Source organism: Symphalangus syndactylus, chromosome 14 (assembly GCF_028878055.3).
Source record: "Symphalangus syndactylus isolate Jambi chromosome 14, NHGRI_mSymSyn1-v2.1_pri, whole genome shotgun sequence".
In the NCBI taxonomy this organism is placed as follows: domain Eukaryota; kingdom Metazoa; phylum Chordata; class Mammalia; order Primates; family Hylobatidae; genus Symphalangus; species Symphalangus syndactylus.
Genome location: NC_072436.2, coordinates 69,480,075 through 69,494,990, shown reverse-complemented (window position 1 = coordinate 69,494,990; position 14,916 = coordinate 69,480,075). Strand labels below are relative to the sequence as shown.

At 54.9% G+C, this 14,916-nt stretch overlaps 1 protein-coding gene across 1 annotated transcript in view; it reads left to right on the top strand.

Annotated features, from left to right (window-relative positions):
• Positions 1-12,375: 12,375 nt before the first annotated feature.
• VAX2 (ventral anterior homeobox 2) overlaps positions 12,376-14,916 on the top strand; it is a 32,933-nt gene continuing 30,392 nt past the window's right edge. The window contains exon 1 of the mRNA XM_055242723.2: positions 12,376-12,684. Coding sequence (XP_055098698.1) covers positions 12,438-12,684 — 247 coding nt within the window. The 5' untranslated portion in view covers positions 12,376-12,437. The remainder of the gene's footprint in view (positions 12,685-14,916) is intronic.

Below are 14,916 nucleotides of genomic sequence, written 5' to 3'. Positions count from 1 at the left end.
CGTCCATCTGGGCTTTTTTTCTTAGATCATCCACCAAGGCAGGGGTTTCCGAGTGAGGCGCCCACTTCGCATCTCACCGTACAGCCACGTGTGTTTCCCATGAGCTCTTTAAGAGAGAACCCAAGAGCTCTTTAAGAGAGAACCCAAATAATATATGAATACCTTCTCCAATAACTTTCAAGTCAGGGGCTCAGACACACACAGACACACACACATACACATACACACACCTAAAACCTATTTATTTCGTGGAAGAGCGTGTGTCCCTCGGCTGTCCTTCCAGCGCTCCCTTGGTGCATGTGCAGGACGCACAGAAGGGTGGAGTGTGGGTTGCGATTATTTTTACACAGAAGGTGTCACACTCTGGGATCTATCCGTTCGGCAGGGAGGCCACAGGTGCCAGGAGACGGGGGAGAGACTGGCTCCTGGCAAGAACATTTCTTTGCATTGTTCAGTGCAGTTTTTTTTTTGTTTATTTCTGACTGTTTGTTTGCCTAAGAGATGATCTCCCTTGCCAGAAAAAAAAAAAGTGTTATAAAAATAAAAGGAAACGGGATTACGATGTAAAAGACGAATAGATAAACCCAGTTCTGCAGATCTGCGGCGCGCGCGCCTGGCGACCTCGGATACATTCATTGAAGTTGCCGCGCACTGGTACCTGGGTTCACCTCGCCCCTCGCTCTTTCCTCCCGACCAACGCCCATGGTCAGAGGTGTCCTCGCCCCGTGGCCGTCAGAGGGCGCGGCCTACGCTGGAAAGCTGGCCGAGCCCTCCACGCGCTCGGAACTCGGGCTTCCCGGTGAAGCCTCCCCGCGATCGCAATGTCCGCTGCCTTTCCCGAGCCGGGTCCGGAACCCGCCTCTCTCGGGGACCTTGACCTCGCGCGGACCTCGCCGCCTTGCTTAGCTCTCCCTGACCTGCTTTTGAACCCGCTAATCCCGTCCCGAACTCTCGCCCCGCGGCAATCCCTCGCCCCGGCCCCGGCGCGCTAATTCCCGCTGACCCCGCCGCCCCGCCGGCTCTCTCGGCTCGCGCGGCTGTGACCAGGATGAGGGGCTTCCCGCCTCTGCGTGCAGGTGTGATTTGGAGCTCAGGCCACGACTGCCCCCGCATTGTCCCCAGCCCGCGCTCGCACCCCCTAGGACCTAAGCAAAGCGTCTCTTGCCGCAAACATTCTGCCCTTCTCTTGCTTCCTCTTGTTTCCCTAGCATAATTCATGTATTTCTTTAAGAAACCCATCGGACCCACAAAGATGAAAATCTTCGATCACACACTAAGCTGGCGACGCTGTGGGAAAGCAAGCACTCTCCCACGTGGCTGGCGCGCAGCGAGGGTGCAGGAAAGGTAAGCAGGAGACCCGCCGCTAGGAGCCAGCGCCAGGCGCTGGCTAGGCTGGCAGGCAGGAAGAACCGCGGACAGGGCGACTTGATCTCATTTTTAAAACCGGAGAGTGAGATGGGACGAGAGCTTGAGCTTCTAGGGATGGAGCTGAGATTCTGGAGAGACACCTAGTAGTCATTTCTTAATCTTTTGTGCTGCTTAGAATTTTTTTCTCAGATGCATGTTTTCCTTTTAAAAGAAAAAGAAAAAAAAGAAAAGGCAGAGCGGGGTGGCTCACACCTGTAATCCCAACAGTTTAGAAGGCCAAGGGGGGAGAAGCCCTAGGGACCAGGAGTTCCAGACCAGCCTGGGCAACATAAGGAGACCCTCGTCTCTGCAAAAAAAATAAAAATAAACAATTAGGCAAGTGTGGTGGCGCCTGCCTGTTGTCCTAGCTACTCAGGAGGTTGAGGCAGGAGGATAGCTTGTGCTTAGGAGTAGAAGGTTGTAGTAAGCCGTGATCGTGTCACTACAACCAGCATGGGCAATAGAGTGAGACCTTGTCTCTTAAAAAAAAAAAAAGTAAAAGTCATTATTTTAAAAGTTGATGAAATTAGTTCACACCACACGCGTTTACAAACACAGGTCACACACACACACAAACACCTCCAAGGCAAGGGTCTGCATGTTTGTTTGGGGTTGTTCTGTTTTGTTTTGTAAGCGAACTGGACCCAACACAAGGCACTGTACTCCCATTTTTGGTGTTTCATTATTACAGGACCATGGAGGCTTCGTAAAAAGCATTTATTTAAGGGGAGTTGTTTTCAGAGGCTGTTTTCTAGCCAGGAAAAAAAAAATCGGATACTTAGACTTATCCCCTGGTGTGCACAACATGTAAACAACCAGGTAGAATGCTCCTCCCACCCCCAAAGATCAAACTCCAGGGTTCCAGCCTTGGCCCTGTATCAGTCTGACTGTCCCGGGAAGGCTGGCCATCTCCAGTGATGTAGGCTACATGACCGACTATTCGAATCTGTTTGGCTCACAGCTGTCCCCTAGTGCCTGGCATATTTTAGGAACTCAATAAACACTTGTTAGATGACAAATATTTCCAAGGATGTGCAACAGCTCCTGGAGAACTGTTTCCAGTAGATATAAATTCCTAGCAGCATCTTGGGGTAAGAGGACGGGCCCTCTAGGCTGCCACTTCTAGAGGGCCTTGGATAGTGGCCAGTGCCTTCCCACAGAGGCCCAACAGTCACCCAACACAGGCTGTCATTCAGCTCCTCACCCTTGCATTTTGAAAGTCCTCTCCCAGGGTCAAGAGATAGAGAATTCCTCTAGCCTGGTCCCACCCAGGCCGGTGGCTCCTAGAGACCCAGTCCCTAGGTAACCCCTCCTATTCACCATGGACAATGGGCCACTCAGCAGACAGGCCTTGGGTGCTTGTGTTGGGACCCGCCTGAGCCCGAGAGCAGAGCTTCTGGCTCACATGGTGAAGCAGAAACCAGAGAGAGGGTGACCTAGGAAGAGGTGCCAGAGATGCCTGGCTCCTGATTGCCAAGCTCAGTCTGGAACCCGCTTGCAGGTGACACAGATCACTGATTGCAAATGATTATTGCTTGAGGCAACAGGGCCCTAAACCTGAGGCTTTCCTAGCACTGGGGATATGGGAGACAGGTGGTTAGTGACCTTGAATGTACAGTGTTTTGGCTTGCACAGAAGGTATGGCAAAGACAAAAAGGACAAAAAGATGAAAAGGAGAACTGCCTACTTTGTAGTAACTAGTGGCAAAGACAAAAAGGAGAACTGCCTAAGTGGTAAGTCACTGTAGGCAAGCTCTCTGAGGCACAGTCAGGAAGGAAAGATGAGCCACTGCCCTTGATGGAAACACGGAAACAAAACGCTTCAAACCCATTCTAACAATGACATTTAAATTTGTGTTTTACTGGATTTGTTTGACTTTTAACACACCACAAATTCAAAAGGTATCAAAGGATATAAAGGCCACCCATGCTGGCCTCCAGGCCCCTCCCCAAAGATAGTCCAGAGAGCAGTCCCAGTGATCCCAGCTGCACCCTGAGCTTTCCAGGAGCACCACATGGGAAATGCCTGGGAATGATGCCTGCCCCCTCCCGTGTCTCCCCCGCCACACACACACACACACACACACACACACACACACACACACGGCCTTTGCAATCTCCCTTTGCCTCTTTGCCAGAGGACTCAGATCTTTCTTGGGCTCGAGTTGCTGTTCCTTCCCTGAATTATTCTTCCCTGGGCCTCAGGAAAGGCTGATGGATAAGCTGGGGTTCTCAGGTTGGGAAAAATGCAGGATCTGGCTTTGGGTATGAGACTGGAATGATAAACTCAGAATGCTCCCCAGGGTCTGTGCCAGGGCCGAGTTGGATGTAGAAAGACAGGGCTCCAGCCTGGGCCTCACAGCACACTGTCCTCTGAGCCCAATGGCCACTTTTGGGAAAAAGAAGGTTGAGCCAAACTGGGAGGAGAATTGCTGTCCTCAGCCTTGGCGGCCAGTTGCATTTCTCCTGCACCCACCACATGGGACGGGCACTAAGGTAGTCAATGTGGAGGGCCCTGGAATCTGGGTTCACAACCCGCATGCTGGACAGTCTCCCGCTGCTCCCCTTGGGCATAGCTAACCTCCTCATTTCTTCATTCACCCTGGCAGGAGGAGGAGAGGGAGCAAGTAGGGCTACAGTGTGTTCTTGGCTTTAAGCCTTAAATGATACAAGCTTAAGTCTTTCCTTCGGCACCCACAGAGTGCCAGTTAAAGTGCACTGGGTAAAGTGCTCTGAATATATTAATTTACTCCTCTTAACATTTCCAGAGGTTGATACTAATATTAACTCCCACTTAATGGATGAGAACACTGAAGCATAGAGAGGTTCAGCAGCCTGTTAGCAACTAGTTAAGTGGTAGAACCAGGATCTGAACCCAACCTAGCCAAGAGCCACGACTCTGAATCATTTGCTCCAGAGACTGTATTCCTCCAAGGCTGCAGTCCAGGTGGCTCCTCCCCATTGGACAAAACCAGAAAGAATGCTTCCAGAAGGTGACTGATTAGCTGGGGACCCATAGGCATCCAGTGGCATTTCCCAAGCCTTGCCGGGCTCATCTAGCTGTTCCCAGGAAACCTCCCCTGCTCTTCTGGTCAAGCTGCTGACCTGCAGGCTGAAAACCAGTTTGGGAGTCACAGACATGCTCACACAAAAGGTAGAAATTATCCAAATTTCCATCAATAATGAATGGATAGACAAAAAGTGAGCTAATCATACAATGAAATATTCTTCAGTCAGAAAAAGAAATGAAGTACTGATACACGCTACAACGTGGATGGAATTTGAAACATTATGCTAATAAAAGAACCCAGGCATGAAAGCCACAGATGATATGATTCCATTTATATGAAGTATCCAGGACAGGGAAATCCATAGAGACAGAGAGTAGATTAGTGGTTGCTTAGGGCTGGGGGTTTGAGGAGATAGAAGGCTGGGAGATGAAGATTTCTTTTTGAGGTGATGAAAATGTTCTAAAATTGACTGTGGTGATGGTTGCACATATCTGTAAATACACGAAAAACCATTGAATTATACACTTTAAATGGGTGAATTTTATGACATGTGAATTACATCTCAATAAAGCTATTACCAAAACACAAAATCAACACAACATACACACATAGTTCTAGAACTGAAGGCCACCACCCAACCACGGTAGATCCAGGCTCTGCCCTGCAAGTGTCCATGTCCTTGCAGTCCAAGTTTCCTTCAGTCTCTGTAGAGGCCGCAGCTCCCCTGCAGTGAATGATACTGCACCTCAATTCAAAAGGCCCCTCCTGGGCTGTGCCAGGAGCCTGAATCCAGCCTACCAAGAACCTCTTAGACTGGAAGAGAGCCCCCTTCACAGAGTGAAATTGGAGGGAGGGGAAGAGATTTTTGCCTTGGGAGGGCCCTTGGGGTCCCACACAAACCGGCTATGTGACCTTGGTCTCAGTATCTTCTTCTGCAAATTGAGACAACTGAGCTCCCATCCTAAATAGTCTTGTGAGTATTTCATTAAATTATGAGTCTAGCACAGCTTCTGGCACTAGCCAGTGTATTCCATGTTAGAAAACAGATGAAGGATTGAGCGAATTTGGGGGATGACATAGATAAAACCAGAGTGGTAGGAGTAAAGGGACTTAATTTGTTAAGAAAGAAGAAAAAGTTTTAGAAGATTGTCTCAAGTCTCTTGCATCTCTTTTGTTCATTTCAACTCTGCACCTAGCGGGATTGTAATTGCCCGAAATGGACAAGTGAAAGAGGGCACTCCTGGAGAGGGCAGAAGAGAAGAGGGGAAATAAAGACGCAAGAAAAGGGAGATGGAGGAAGGAGAGAGTGTTGGTGGGGAGGTTACCAAGGAAACTGCCTCGAAGACTCCAGGGACAGGAAGGACAGAATTGCCCAGGGAAGGGGTGGCTGAGGGGAGGGAGGAAGGCTAAAGAAAAGAAGGAGAAACAGAGGCAAAGGGAGGGGGAGGTGGCCAAATCATCAGGTGAGAGGGGAGGAGGAGGAAGAGTCACAGAGAACTACTGGGGAGAAGAAGGAAGAAGCCAACTAGTCTGGGATCAATATGGAGACGAGAAGATTACCAAGTCAGGAGTCCAAAAGCCCCCCTTCCAGAACCTGGGGACACTGGTCTCCATTGGCTGCCAACTGGGACCTCTCTCCCTATTCTGGCCCAGCCATCCTCTCCCTGCCCTTGGGCAGCCCTGGAGAATCCTGAGTCCTGTGGATGGAGAGGGCTTTTCAGATTAAGCTGGACACCTGGAAGTTGGGTCCAGTCGTGTCCTGCCCGGGTCTGTTCAACCATCCCCGAATGTTGAACCTCCTCCCCCAAAACCTCCTCCCCCAAAACTTCCCCCACCTCCCAGACTCCACCACCCCTGGCTTGCCTCCTCCCTGACCCCACCTAAAGTCCTGACCATTTCTCATTTCCCGAACCAGAGCATGCTGATCACCACTGGCCTTTGCTCCAGCAAAGTGCCAGCTTCCCCAGCCCTCAGGTGGTTCCTAACCAGGCTTCACCTGGAAGGCTTTTAAATATATAGATGGCCACTAGGAACCACTAAGGAGCCATTTGGTCTTCAGCTCAGCACCAGTCATTTCAAGTTGTCTGGGTGATTTAATATGTGGCAAGTGTAGAGAACTCCAGTTTGCCTCCTTCCTTAAGCTTCCTGACTTCTGGGCCAAGGCCACAGCCAAGGCAGTACTGCCTGATATATATATTTGCCTGGTTAGGTACCTAGAAGACCTCCTCAGGTCTGGCATGTTAGCATTGGTCACTCCGGTGTGGCCTTCTTTACAGCCCAGCCTAGACCCACAGCCTCCCTGGGGGAAGCCTTCCTGGGTAGGCCCTGGGGCTCAGCAGATGAGGAAAGTTGCCAGCACCTTGCATCGGGCCTGGCACATAGGCAGCAAATCTTGACGGGCTCTAGAGCTCCCACCACTTGGCTGGAATCCCTGCTGGGGCAGAGAAGATGGAGCAAAGGGGGGCAAAGCAGGTAAGTGCTGCCTTAGGGGGCTCCTTGCTGTGCCCTAGAGGTGTCTTAGGGGAAACTAGGCCCAGAAACCCACACTGAGGTGGCAGAGGGAAGGATTCAGCAGCAGTTGAAGCTACTATCCTGCAGCCCAGAGCACACAAGGCCAACTGAAGACCCTGTGGGCCTAGGCCAGAGAAGGTAAACGCCAGGTTGGATAGGTGGTGGGTCCAGAGGTGGTGCAGTGGCTGCAGTCTTTGGCTTCTCACCCTGAACCAGGCAGGTCAGCACAGCAAACTTGGGTTCCCTGTTCCCCACTAAGGGGTAACCTCTCACCCATGCTTATAGAGAGTGCCCCTACAGCCCAAGGGTCCTTCTCCTGCATAAACCCCAGAGTACAACACTGGCATCCAGCACAGACATGCCACAGTCATTTTGTGTTGTCTGAAATGAGTAGTGACTGAGCCTGCAGGGGCCAGTGATCCAGGAGGGGCCTACGCAGTGGAATTTGAGGAGCTCCCCCACCTCTCTGGACACCCCAAGGAACTGCCTATGGTCTCACTGTTGGAGCTACCTCCTTCACTTTCAGTGCTGCTACTTTTCTCAGAAATAAATATATTTTTATTGTTTTAAAAAAATAACAATACTCATTGTAAAAATACCAAAATCCAATACCATCACATCTTAAAATGTCAATCCTTCCCTAGCAGCAGGTGGGATAGCGGGTCACTCCCAAACAGGCTGGTGCAGAGGTCAGGATCCCAGGCACTAGAGGTGGGGCACAGGCAGGGGGCTGGAGAAGGAAGCCGGGTTCAGAGGCTCTCTGCCAACTCACTTATGCTCCCTGGGTGGTTTCTTTGAGGATTGTTCCTCCCTGTTCATCCCAAGCTCCCAGCTCTCTTTAGCTGCAGAAGAACTCCCATTCCTGCATCATGACTGAGCAGAATGGCAGGCGAAGACTGGATTTTTTGGGAGGAGGGCAAGTGCCGCCAAGGATTTCCCAGGGGCCTTAAGGTGGGCCCCAAAACCAGCGAGGAGAGAGGAGGGCAGAAGACCCAAAAAGAAAGTTGGTGGAGCAGAGCTGAGGAACCCAGGTTGCCTGAGCCTCTGGGGCTCTGGGTCTGAAATGGCTGGGGGGATGCGCCAGCTGAGAGAGGCAACGGGGTCTTAGAGGCAGAGAGGTCAAAGGGGAGGACAGGAAAGAAGCAGGAGGAGCCCGGGAAGGCACTGGACGCCTGCGCACCGCGGGAGAGAGGCCAGGCCCCAGGATCAGCTAGAGGGAAGCGCACCCGAAGGAGCCAAGCTGAGCAGGACAGAGTCCAGGCCTGGAGAGCCGGCCTGGTGCACTGGCCAGAGCATCACGGGGGATACGAAAGAAGAAAGAATGCTGGACACAGGTTCTGAGCACCTGAGCCGGATACTAAAGGCTGTGCCAGCGCTCCAGAGTGCTGGCAGTGAAGGACAGAACGGCTCCGCAGAGAGGTACTGGGTAGTGTCTGGGGGAGCCTGGCCTATGAATTGCACCCGCTCACATACATCCCTTCGCTCCCCTAGCACCCAGCACATGCCTCACACTGCCGACCCTAGAGAGGGCTGCTGCGGGTCGTGGTGTTGGGAGTAGGGGGCAGGGGAGTGTATTTATCCGCAGGCACCGGGGATCCAGTTCTTAGCACCACGGAAGGCTCGGGAGGTCCGTCCCTCCTGCTGAGCGGCCAAAAGGCGAGAAGGCGGGTGGTGCGGGGCTGGAGGGTCCCCGAGGAATGACCGGAACGGGCCCACGCCCCGAAAAGGCGGCAGGAATTGGAGGGTGGCGGAGGATGCTGAGCAAGGCTGAATCCAGAGAGGATGGCCTCTTTACCCGACTCCAGCCGGGCTTTGGAGAAACCCCAGGGGATTCCAGTCCTAAGGGGAGCTGGGAGCAGGAGTGCCCCTCCCTGCCGAAGGTCTTCCCATTCCTCCCACTGAGAATGAAGGACCCGAACCACCATTGCCCTCCCCGCACCGTCTGGCATCCGCCTTCCAACTCCCTTAGGTTCAGTTTCTCAATCGCCTTACCAAAAAAGAGAGGAAGTAAAGAGTCGAAAGAAATTATCTGGGCTCCTGGGGCCTTGGCGGGTTGAGATCACAGTGAGGCCGCTGGTGGAGACCGAAGGTGAAGAGGAGAGCAGCAGGCCCGGGACAGGCCCCAGCTTCGAATGAGGAATCCCTGATCCCAGTGAATTCGTGCCAGGCGGACTCACCACTCCTCCAGCTCTGCGTCCGTCTTGCACTGGGCAGGAAGTTTCCTCTAGAGCCAGGCAGGGACCCAACGTACGCACGCTTTGTTCCCCAACCCACGCACATACTCTGAAGGGGCGGCACCGCACCCCCACATCCCCCAGTACACCCTCACCATGTGTCTGTACCCGGGCACATGTGGCCCAGCCTTCCTCACCAAGGACCCGGGGGACTTAGCGAGGCAAGATGTCGTCTGTCTCTAGGAAGGGGAGGACGCGGGTGGGAGCCTAGTGGCTCCTGAACAAAGCGCCTCCTTTGTGGGGAACTAGACGGCCCAGGCAACGAGCTTAAGGAGGCACGGGGGCCGAGGCGGCCTGGGGTTCAAGAACCTGTGTTCCAGCGGGTGGAACACAGGCCAGGCTCCCAGCTCAGCCTGAAAGGGGTCTGACTGGTCAGGGAAGGGCTCGGTGAGGAGAACCAGTCCTCCTCTCCACTCCTCCTCCATACACACCCCGGCGCCTCCGTACACAGAAGCCCTGATTTCCTTATTCCATCCCCGCATGCACGTGCACTGGGGCTGGCGCCCCACTGCCCAGGCCTGCTCAGAAGAGAAAGCCAGGATTTCTGAGGGAGGCCAAATCTTATACCTCCAAGAGAGAACGTGAGAAAGGAAGAATAAAGGGTGCAGGAGAAAGGAGAAGACTGGAACACCCAAGAGTTGACACCTAGCTGGCTTGGAGAGGGCAGTGCTCCCTGCAGGGCTCCCCGGGGCAGACAGGAAAGAGAAAGCTGCCAGAACCTCTGGGGTCCTGGCTCCGAAGGACTTTATGGGAGGCCTCCGACCTCTCCCAGGAGTGTGCTGACACCTAGGACCTCATCCATGGGCCCTGGAAAAGGACTCCGGGACTGAGACCCGAGTTACTGGTGTGGAAAGATGCCATTTGTGAAATGAAAAATTAAAACGATGACAACAAACAAAGCCTGGCACGGTCCAGCAAGTGCTGTTTTTCCGTTTTTGTCTGCACAGAAACTGGGGGCTCATCTGCAGCAAGCAGAACCGCTAGAGCTGGGGGTAGGGGTGCAGTGTCCAGGCAAGCCGAGTGTTTGCTTATATTTCTGTTTATAATTTTTGTATACTAGATGCATCTTACTCAAATAATAAAAATAAACTTGAGAGAGCCAGAGAGGCAAAAAACTGAAGTGCAGAGTAGAGGTGGTGGTTGGGTGAGAGACAAGACTTTTGGGGAGCTTGGCAGATGGAGAGGGAGAGGGTCTGACCTGCATAGCGGTCCTTAAGGAGTTCACTGCCACTCCCAGGGCCTGGCCGGGAGGGACAGAGTGCAGATCTCACCGCACATCGTGCAACATGGATTCCTTCAGCCGAGCTCGGTTCCACTGGGTCACACTTTCCCCAGGACCCTCCTGAAACCTCTTTCTCACTCCTCCCTCCTACATACATATACATTCCTACAGCCCCGTGCCCCAGGCCCACAAACTCTCAGCACCTACAGGTAGTCCACGCTGCTCTCCCTCTGAACCCTGACTTAAGCTTTGGGCTCAGTCCCACCTTCCCGCCCCCAACCCAAATCACTTTGTGGTTGCATTTCCCTTCCTTCCTTTCTTTCGTTCCTTCCTCCCTTCTTTCCTTCTTTCCTTCCTTCCTTCCTTCCTTCTTTTCTTCCTTTCTTTCTTTCTCCCTCCCTTCTTTCCTCCCTTCCCTTCTTTCCGTTAGTATTACCAGCAAGACCTCCCGACCTGCCCTTTTTACCCTCCCCTTTTCCTAGGTTCCACACCCTAAGTGGAATAGTTGTTAATCATTCAATTAAATAATTGGTGTGTGTCCCCCACGACCTCACCTTCTGCCGGGAACATCTGGCATCGGAAACATGCAACCATTCACGTGCACATTGGACACACACTATGGCACTGACACATGCACACACTCATACACCTGCTTTCCCACTCACAGGGATAATGGAGGCTGCACCAGGGACACACTCAGCCATGCTACAGCCACTTTCACGGGCATATCCACGCCCGCTCTCACAGACACCCTTAACCAGATTATTGGACAGATCGAAGCACCCTGCTCACGCCAGCAGGTCAGAAAAACGAAGGAAAGTCTGAGATCGTAGTGCTTTAGGGGAAGGGTCACAGGCCTTGTTGCGCGTGCACACATTTGCACACACACCTTCGTCCTCAATCTTTCGTCTAGGCCCCCTTCTGAGTCAAAGAAGGCCCCTTCTGGTGCGTTGAGAGAGACACTGGGCTCGGGAGAGCACTGGCCTCTCCAATAAATGCTGGGGATCCGCACGCCTCGGAGGGCTGCGCCCGGGGACCCCAGCTGCTCAGCTCCTCCCAGCCTGACCCTGCTTCACTTCCAGCCGTGCTCACCTCCGCCCTTTACCTCTCCGCAGCCTCGGAGAAGGCGGGACCCGGGACAGCGACAGAGCACGGGGAAAGCTCCGCGGAGGGAAACAAGGAAATCCCCACCTTCTATCCCTGTCTCGTGGTGCGGTCCCCTGTGACGGCCTCAGACCTGCGAGGAACCCAGGACTTTGCCGCCTACCACGGTCTCAGCCTTACTCTGGGCGCCTGCAACCGGCTGTCTGTCTGTTTGCCCGTTCACTCCCCCGGGATGCGGGTGAGTCGGTCTCCTTGCCTCACTTTACTAGCCTCATTCGCCCACTCTCGCCCTTGCTCTTCCTGAAGGGCCGGGGGAGGGGGCCCTCCGGTCTGCGTTCATGAGTGTGGGTGTGGGTATAAATCTAGGGGTTGGCGCACCGAGCCCAGGCCTGCCCCCCCGCCTCCAGCACCCCCCACCGACCCCGCCCCGCCAAGCGCCCGAGCAAGGCCAACCTCCTGTTCTCTGCTAGGTCTCTCCGAGGTCGCCTTCTTTGCGCACTTTGGTTATTGATCCTGCTGAACCGCCCGGAGCGCAGCGGCTGCGCTTCTCTGGGAAAGAAGGGAGTGGGGAGGTGAGTAGGCTAGGGGAACGGTGGAGGGGAGGAGAAGTTGATCAACTTTAGGAGGGGGTGTAGGGCGTTCCTCAGGGCCGCCCCAGTCTCCCTCTGCCGGGCCTGGAGCAGGGCTAGACTAGGGGTGGAGTGGGACCACCGCTCCCCTCCCCTCCCCCTCTCCCCCTGGCGCGGAGCTCTGGCGCGGCTGGGAGTCTTGGAACCGTGACTCCCGCCCAATCAGCAGGGAGGGGAGGAGCAGCGGCCGGGGGCGGGGCCGGAGGAGGAGGAGTCGAGCGGGGTCGCGAGGGGCGGGGAGCGGCGCGAGGGGCGGGGAGCGGCGCTCCCGGCCAGCCTAGGCTGGCTCCGCCGTAGAGGGGTTGGCAGTGGCGGTCGGCATGGGCGATGGGGGCGCCGAGCGCGACCGGGGCCCTGCGCGCCGGGCGGAGTCTGGTGGCGGCGGTAGGTGCGGCGGAGACCGCGGCGGAGCGGAGGACTTGCGAGCTGATGGCTGTGGCCACAGCCCAACGGAGGTGGCCGGGACCTCAGCCTCCAGTCCCGCAGGCTCCAGGGAGAGCGGAGCCGACAGCGACGGGCAGCCCGGGCCCGGCGAGGCAGACCACTGCCGCCGCATCCTGGTGCGAGGTAAGGGGACAGCCCGCGGCCCTGCTCCACTGGACCCTCACCCTACCCATACTGGGGCCCCCAACCTAGCTGCAGCTGACACCTCCCAATTCATATATTCATTCATTCGTCATCCAGTCATTCATTCAGCAAATATTATTTTGAGCGTCTATTGTGTGCTGGACATTGAGCTGAGTGCAAGGGACAAAGCAGCGAATGGGACCGAAGCGGTCCCCGTTTCTCCGCCTCTCGGGCCAGTCCCCTAGTTCTAGGCCCACTCGGAACGGCTACTGTGGCGGGGGCAGAAATGGAGTGCGGGATGCTGAGAGCCTGGTCTCCGTCCCGTGACCCTCAAGGCAAGTGCGGAGAAAAGCGTCACGCGCGCTCCGTGGGGACAGGACGTGGAGGGAGCAGCGTAGGCAACCGTGGGAGGAAAAGGCCCCGGCTCTGCAGGGCGGCCGAGGTGCTTCCTCGCCTCCTGCCCAGCCGCGTTTCCCATCCCCGGCAATTGGGACCCGCACGGATTGCCCAGGGGGGACGGCGCGGGACGCTGAGGGTGGCGTGCGCGGAGCTAGCCCGCTGTGCTTTACTCTCTTGGTTCCCACTTCCTCGCGGCGCCTGGGCCCAGCCGGCTCTCGGCGCCGCCTTCCCGCGGCCTGGCCTTTCACGTCCTTCCCTTTCTCCCTCGGCCCTCGTCCTCCTCTCGTCTTTCCCGGCCATTCCTCTCAGCCGAACGCGTCTTCCCAGCACCTTCTTCCTGCAAGCTCCCCCATCTGGACTGCGACCGATTACCCAGCTCTTCCCGGCCTCCTCTCCGCGAGGCCGAGGCTCCCCAGGTCCCCAGCTCCAGCCTTTCGCAATGCCAAGGGCTCCACTTTCGCTCGATCTGGGCCTCGCCCAGCGAGATGGGAGGAGAAAGGGGACTCCGGGGTCTTGCCCTCAGCCCGACCCCAGGCCGCGGCCAGAGCCTGAAGTCCGTTGCCCCCTCCATCCCGAAGCCCCGGGAGCGGGAGACCCAGCGCCAGAAGAGGCCACTAGCGGTAATGGCTCCCCTCAGGCTCCTTCCTGGGCTCCCTCCTCCCGGCTTCCTCCTGCTGCCTCCTTCCAGCCTCTTCACACGCGCCGCTCCGGAGAGCCACTGGGCCTCTGGAGGCTACCGGCCCGAGCGGATTTCTTTGGCCTCCGCCTGGGGAGAGGGAACAGGCTGGAAGCTGGCCCTGGGTGGTTCCAGCGAGGGGATTAGGTTTGATCTGAGCTCGGCTACCGTCAAGCTGACTGGGACACCCTGGGCCAGTTGGGCACGACCTCTCTGCGGCTGCTGGGTGTGGGTGGCTCTGGGGACTGGAGGGTAGAGCATGCATGCAGCCCAGTGTGAGGGTGACTGATGACTGCCTTGAATACAGAGGCAGGGGCCTTAGCTCTGGAAAACATTCCTGGTGCCAGATGTCACTGGGACAGTGGGTGCTCACTGCCACTCATAGTTGACTACTTGAGTCAAGGCAGTTATGCCATCCGGAATTCCAGCAGATGTGTGGACCTGTTGGGCACCAGGGATTAAATCCGATTTTATTCTTTAGACTGTGGGATGTCCTGAGTGAAGGCATAAGCAGCCCTTTTGGTTCCATTAAAAATATCTGTAGGACTGCCAGAGAAATCAGTCCCCCAATCCCACACATTCCCAGGGGAGGATCTAAAGTCCCTGCCTGTGACACTCATCACCTTGAACCCCACCTATGGGTGGACATTTTCTTCCCCCTAGGACAATTGTGAGTTCTGTGCCCACCTAACATCCTCTCCACTCTACTAACCCTGTATGTAGAGCAAATAAGTTTTGTGTACAGATGTCAATTAAATAGCTTTCAGGGGTAAACTCATAGGAAGTGGAATTCAAAAGTGACCCTCCACCCTGTGAGGTGGGGCCACCCAAGCTGGGAGCAATCCACAGCCAGGCAGAGATGGGTTTGCACTGGATGTGAGACAGCCTGTGTGTGTCTTCAGGGGGTGTACTTTTATAAATGTATGTGCACACACAGAGGTGCCATTGCATTTGTAAAATATAATCGAAATATTAGATATAAAGCGTAGAGGATATATTTACACACCTAAAGGAAATGAAAGGCAAATGGGGCTTTTATAAATCCCTCTGTCCTTCCCTATTTAATGATACGGAGGTTATTATGGGCCTGAAACGCTCAGGATGTGATTTACCACTAATCTCTCCTAGCCAGGGTCACCTGTGTTACTGGCAGTCCC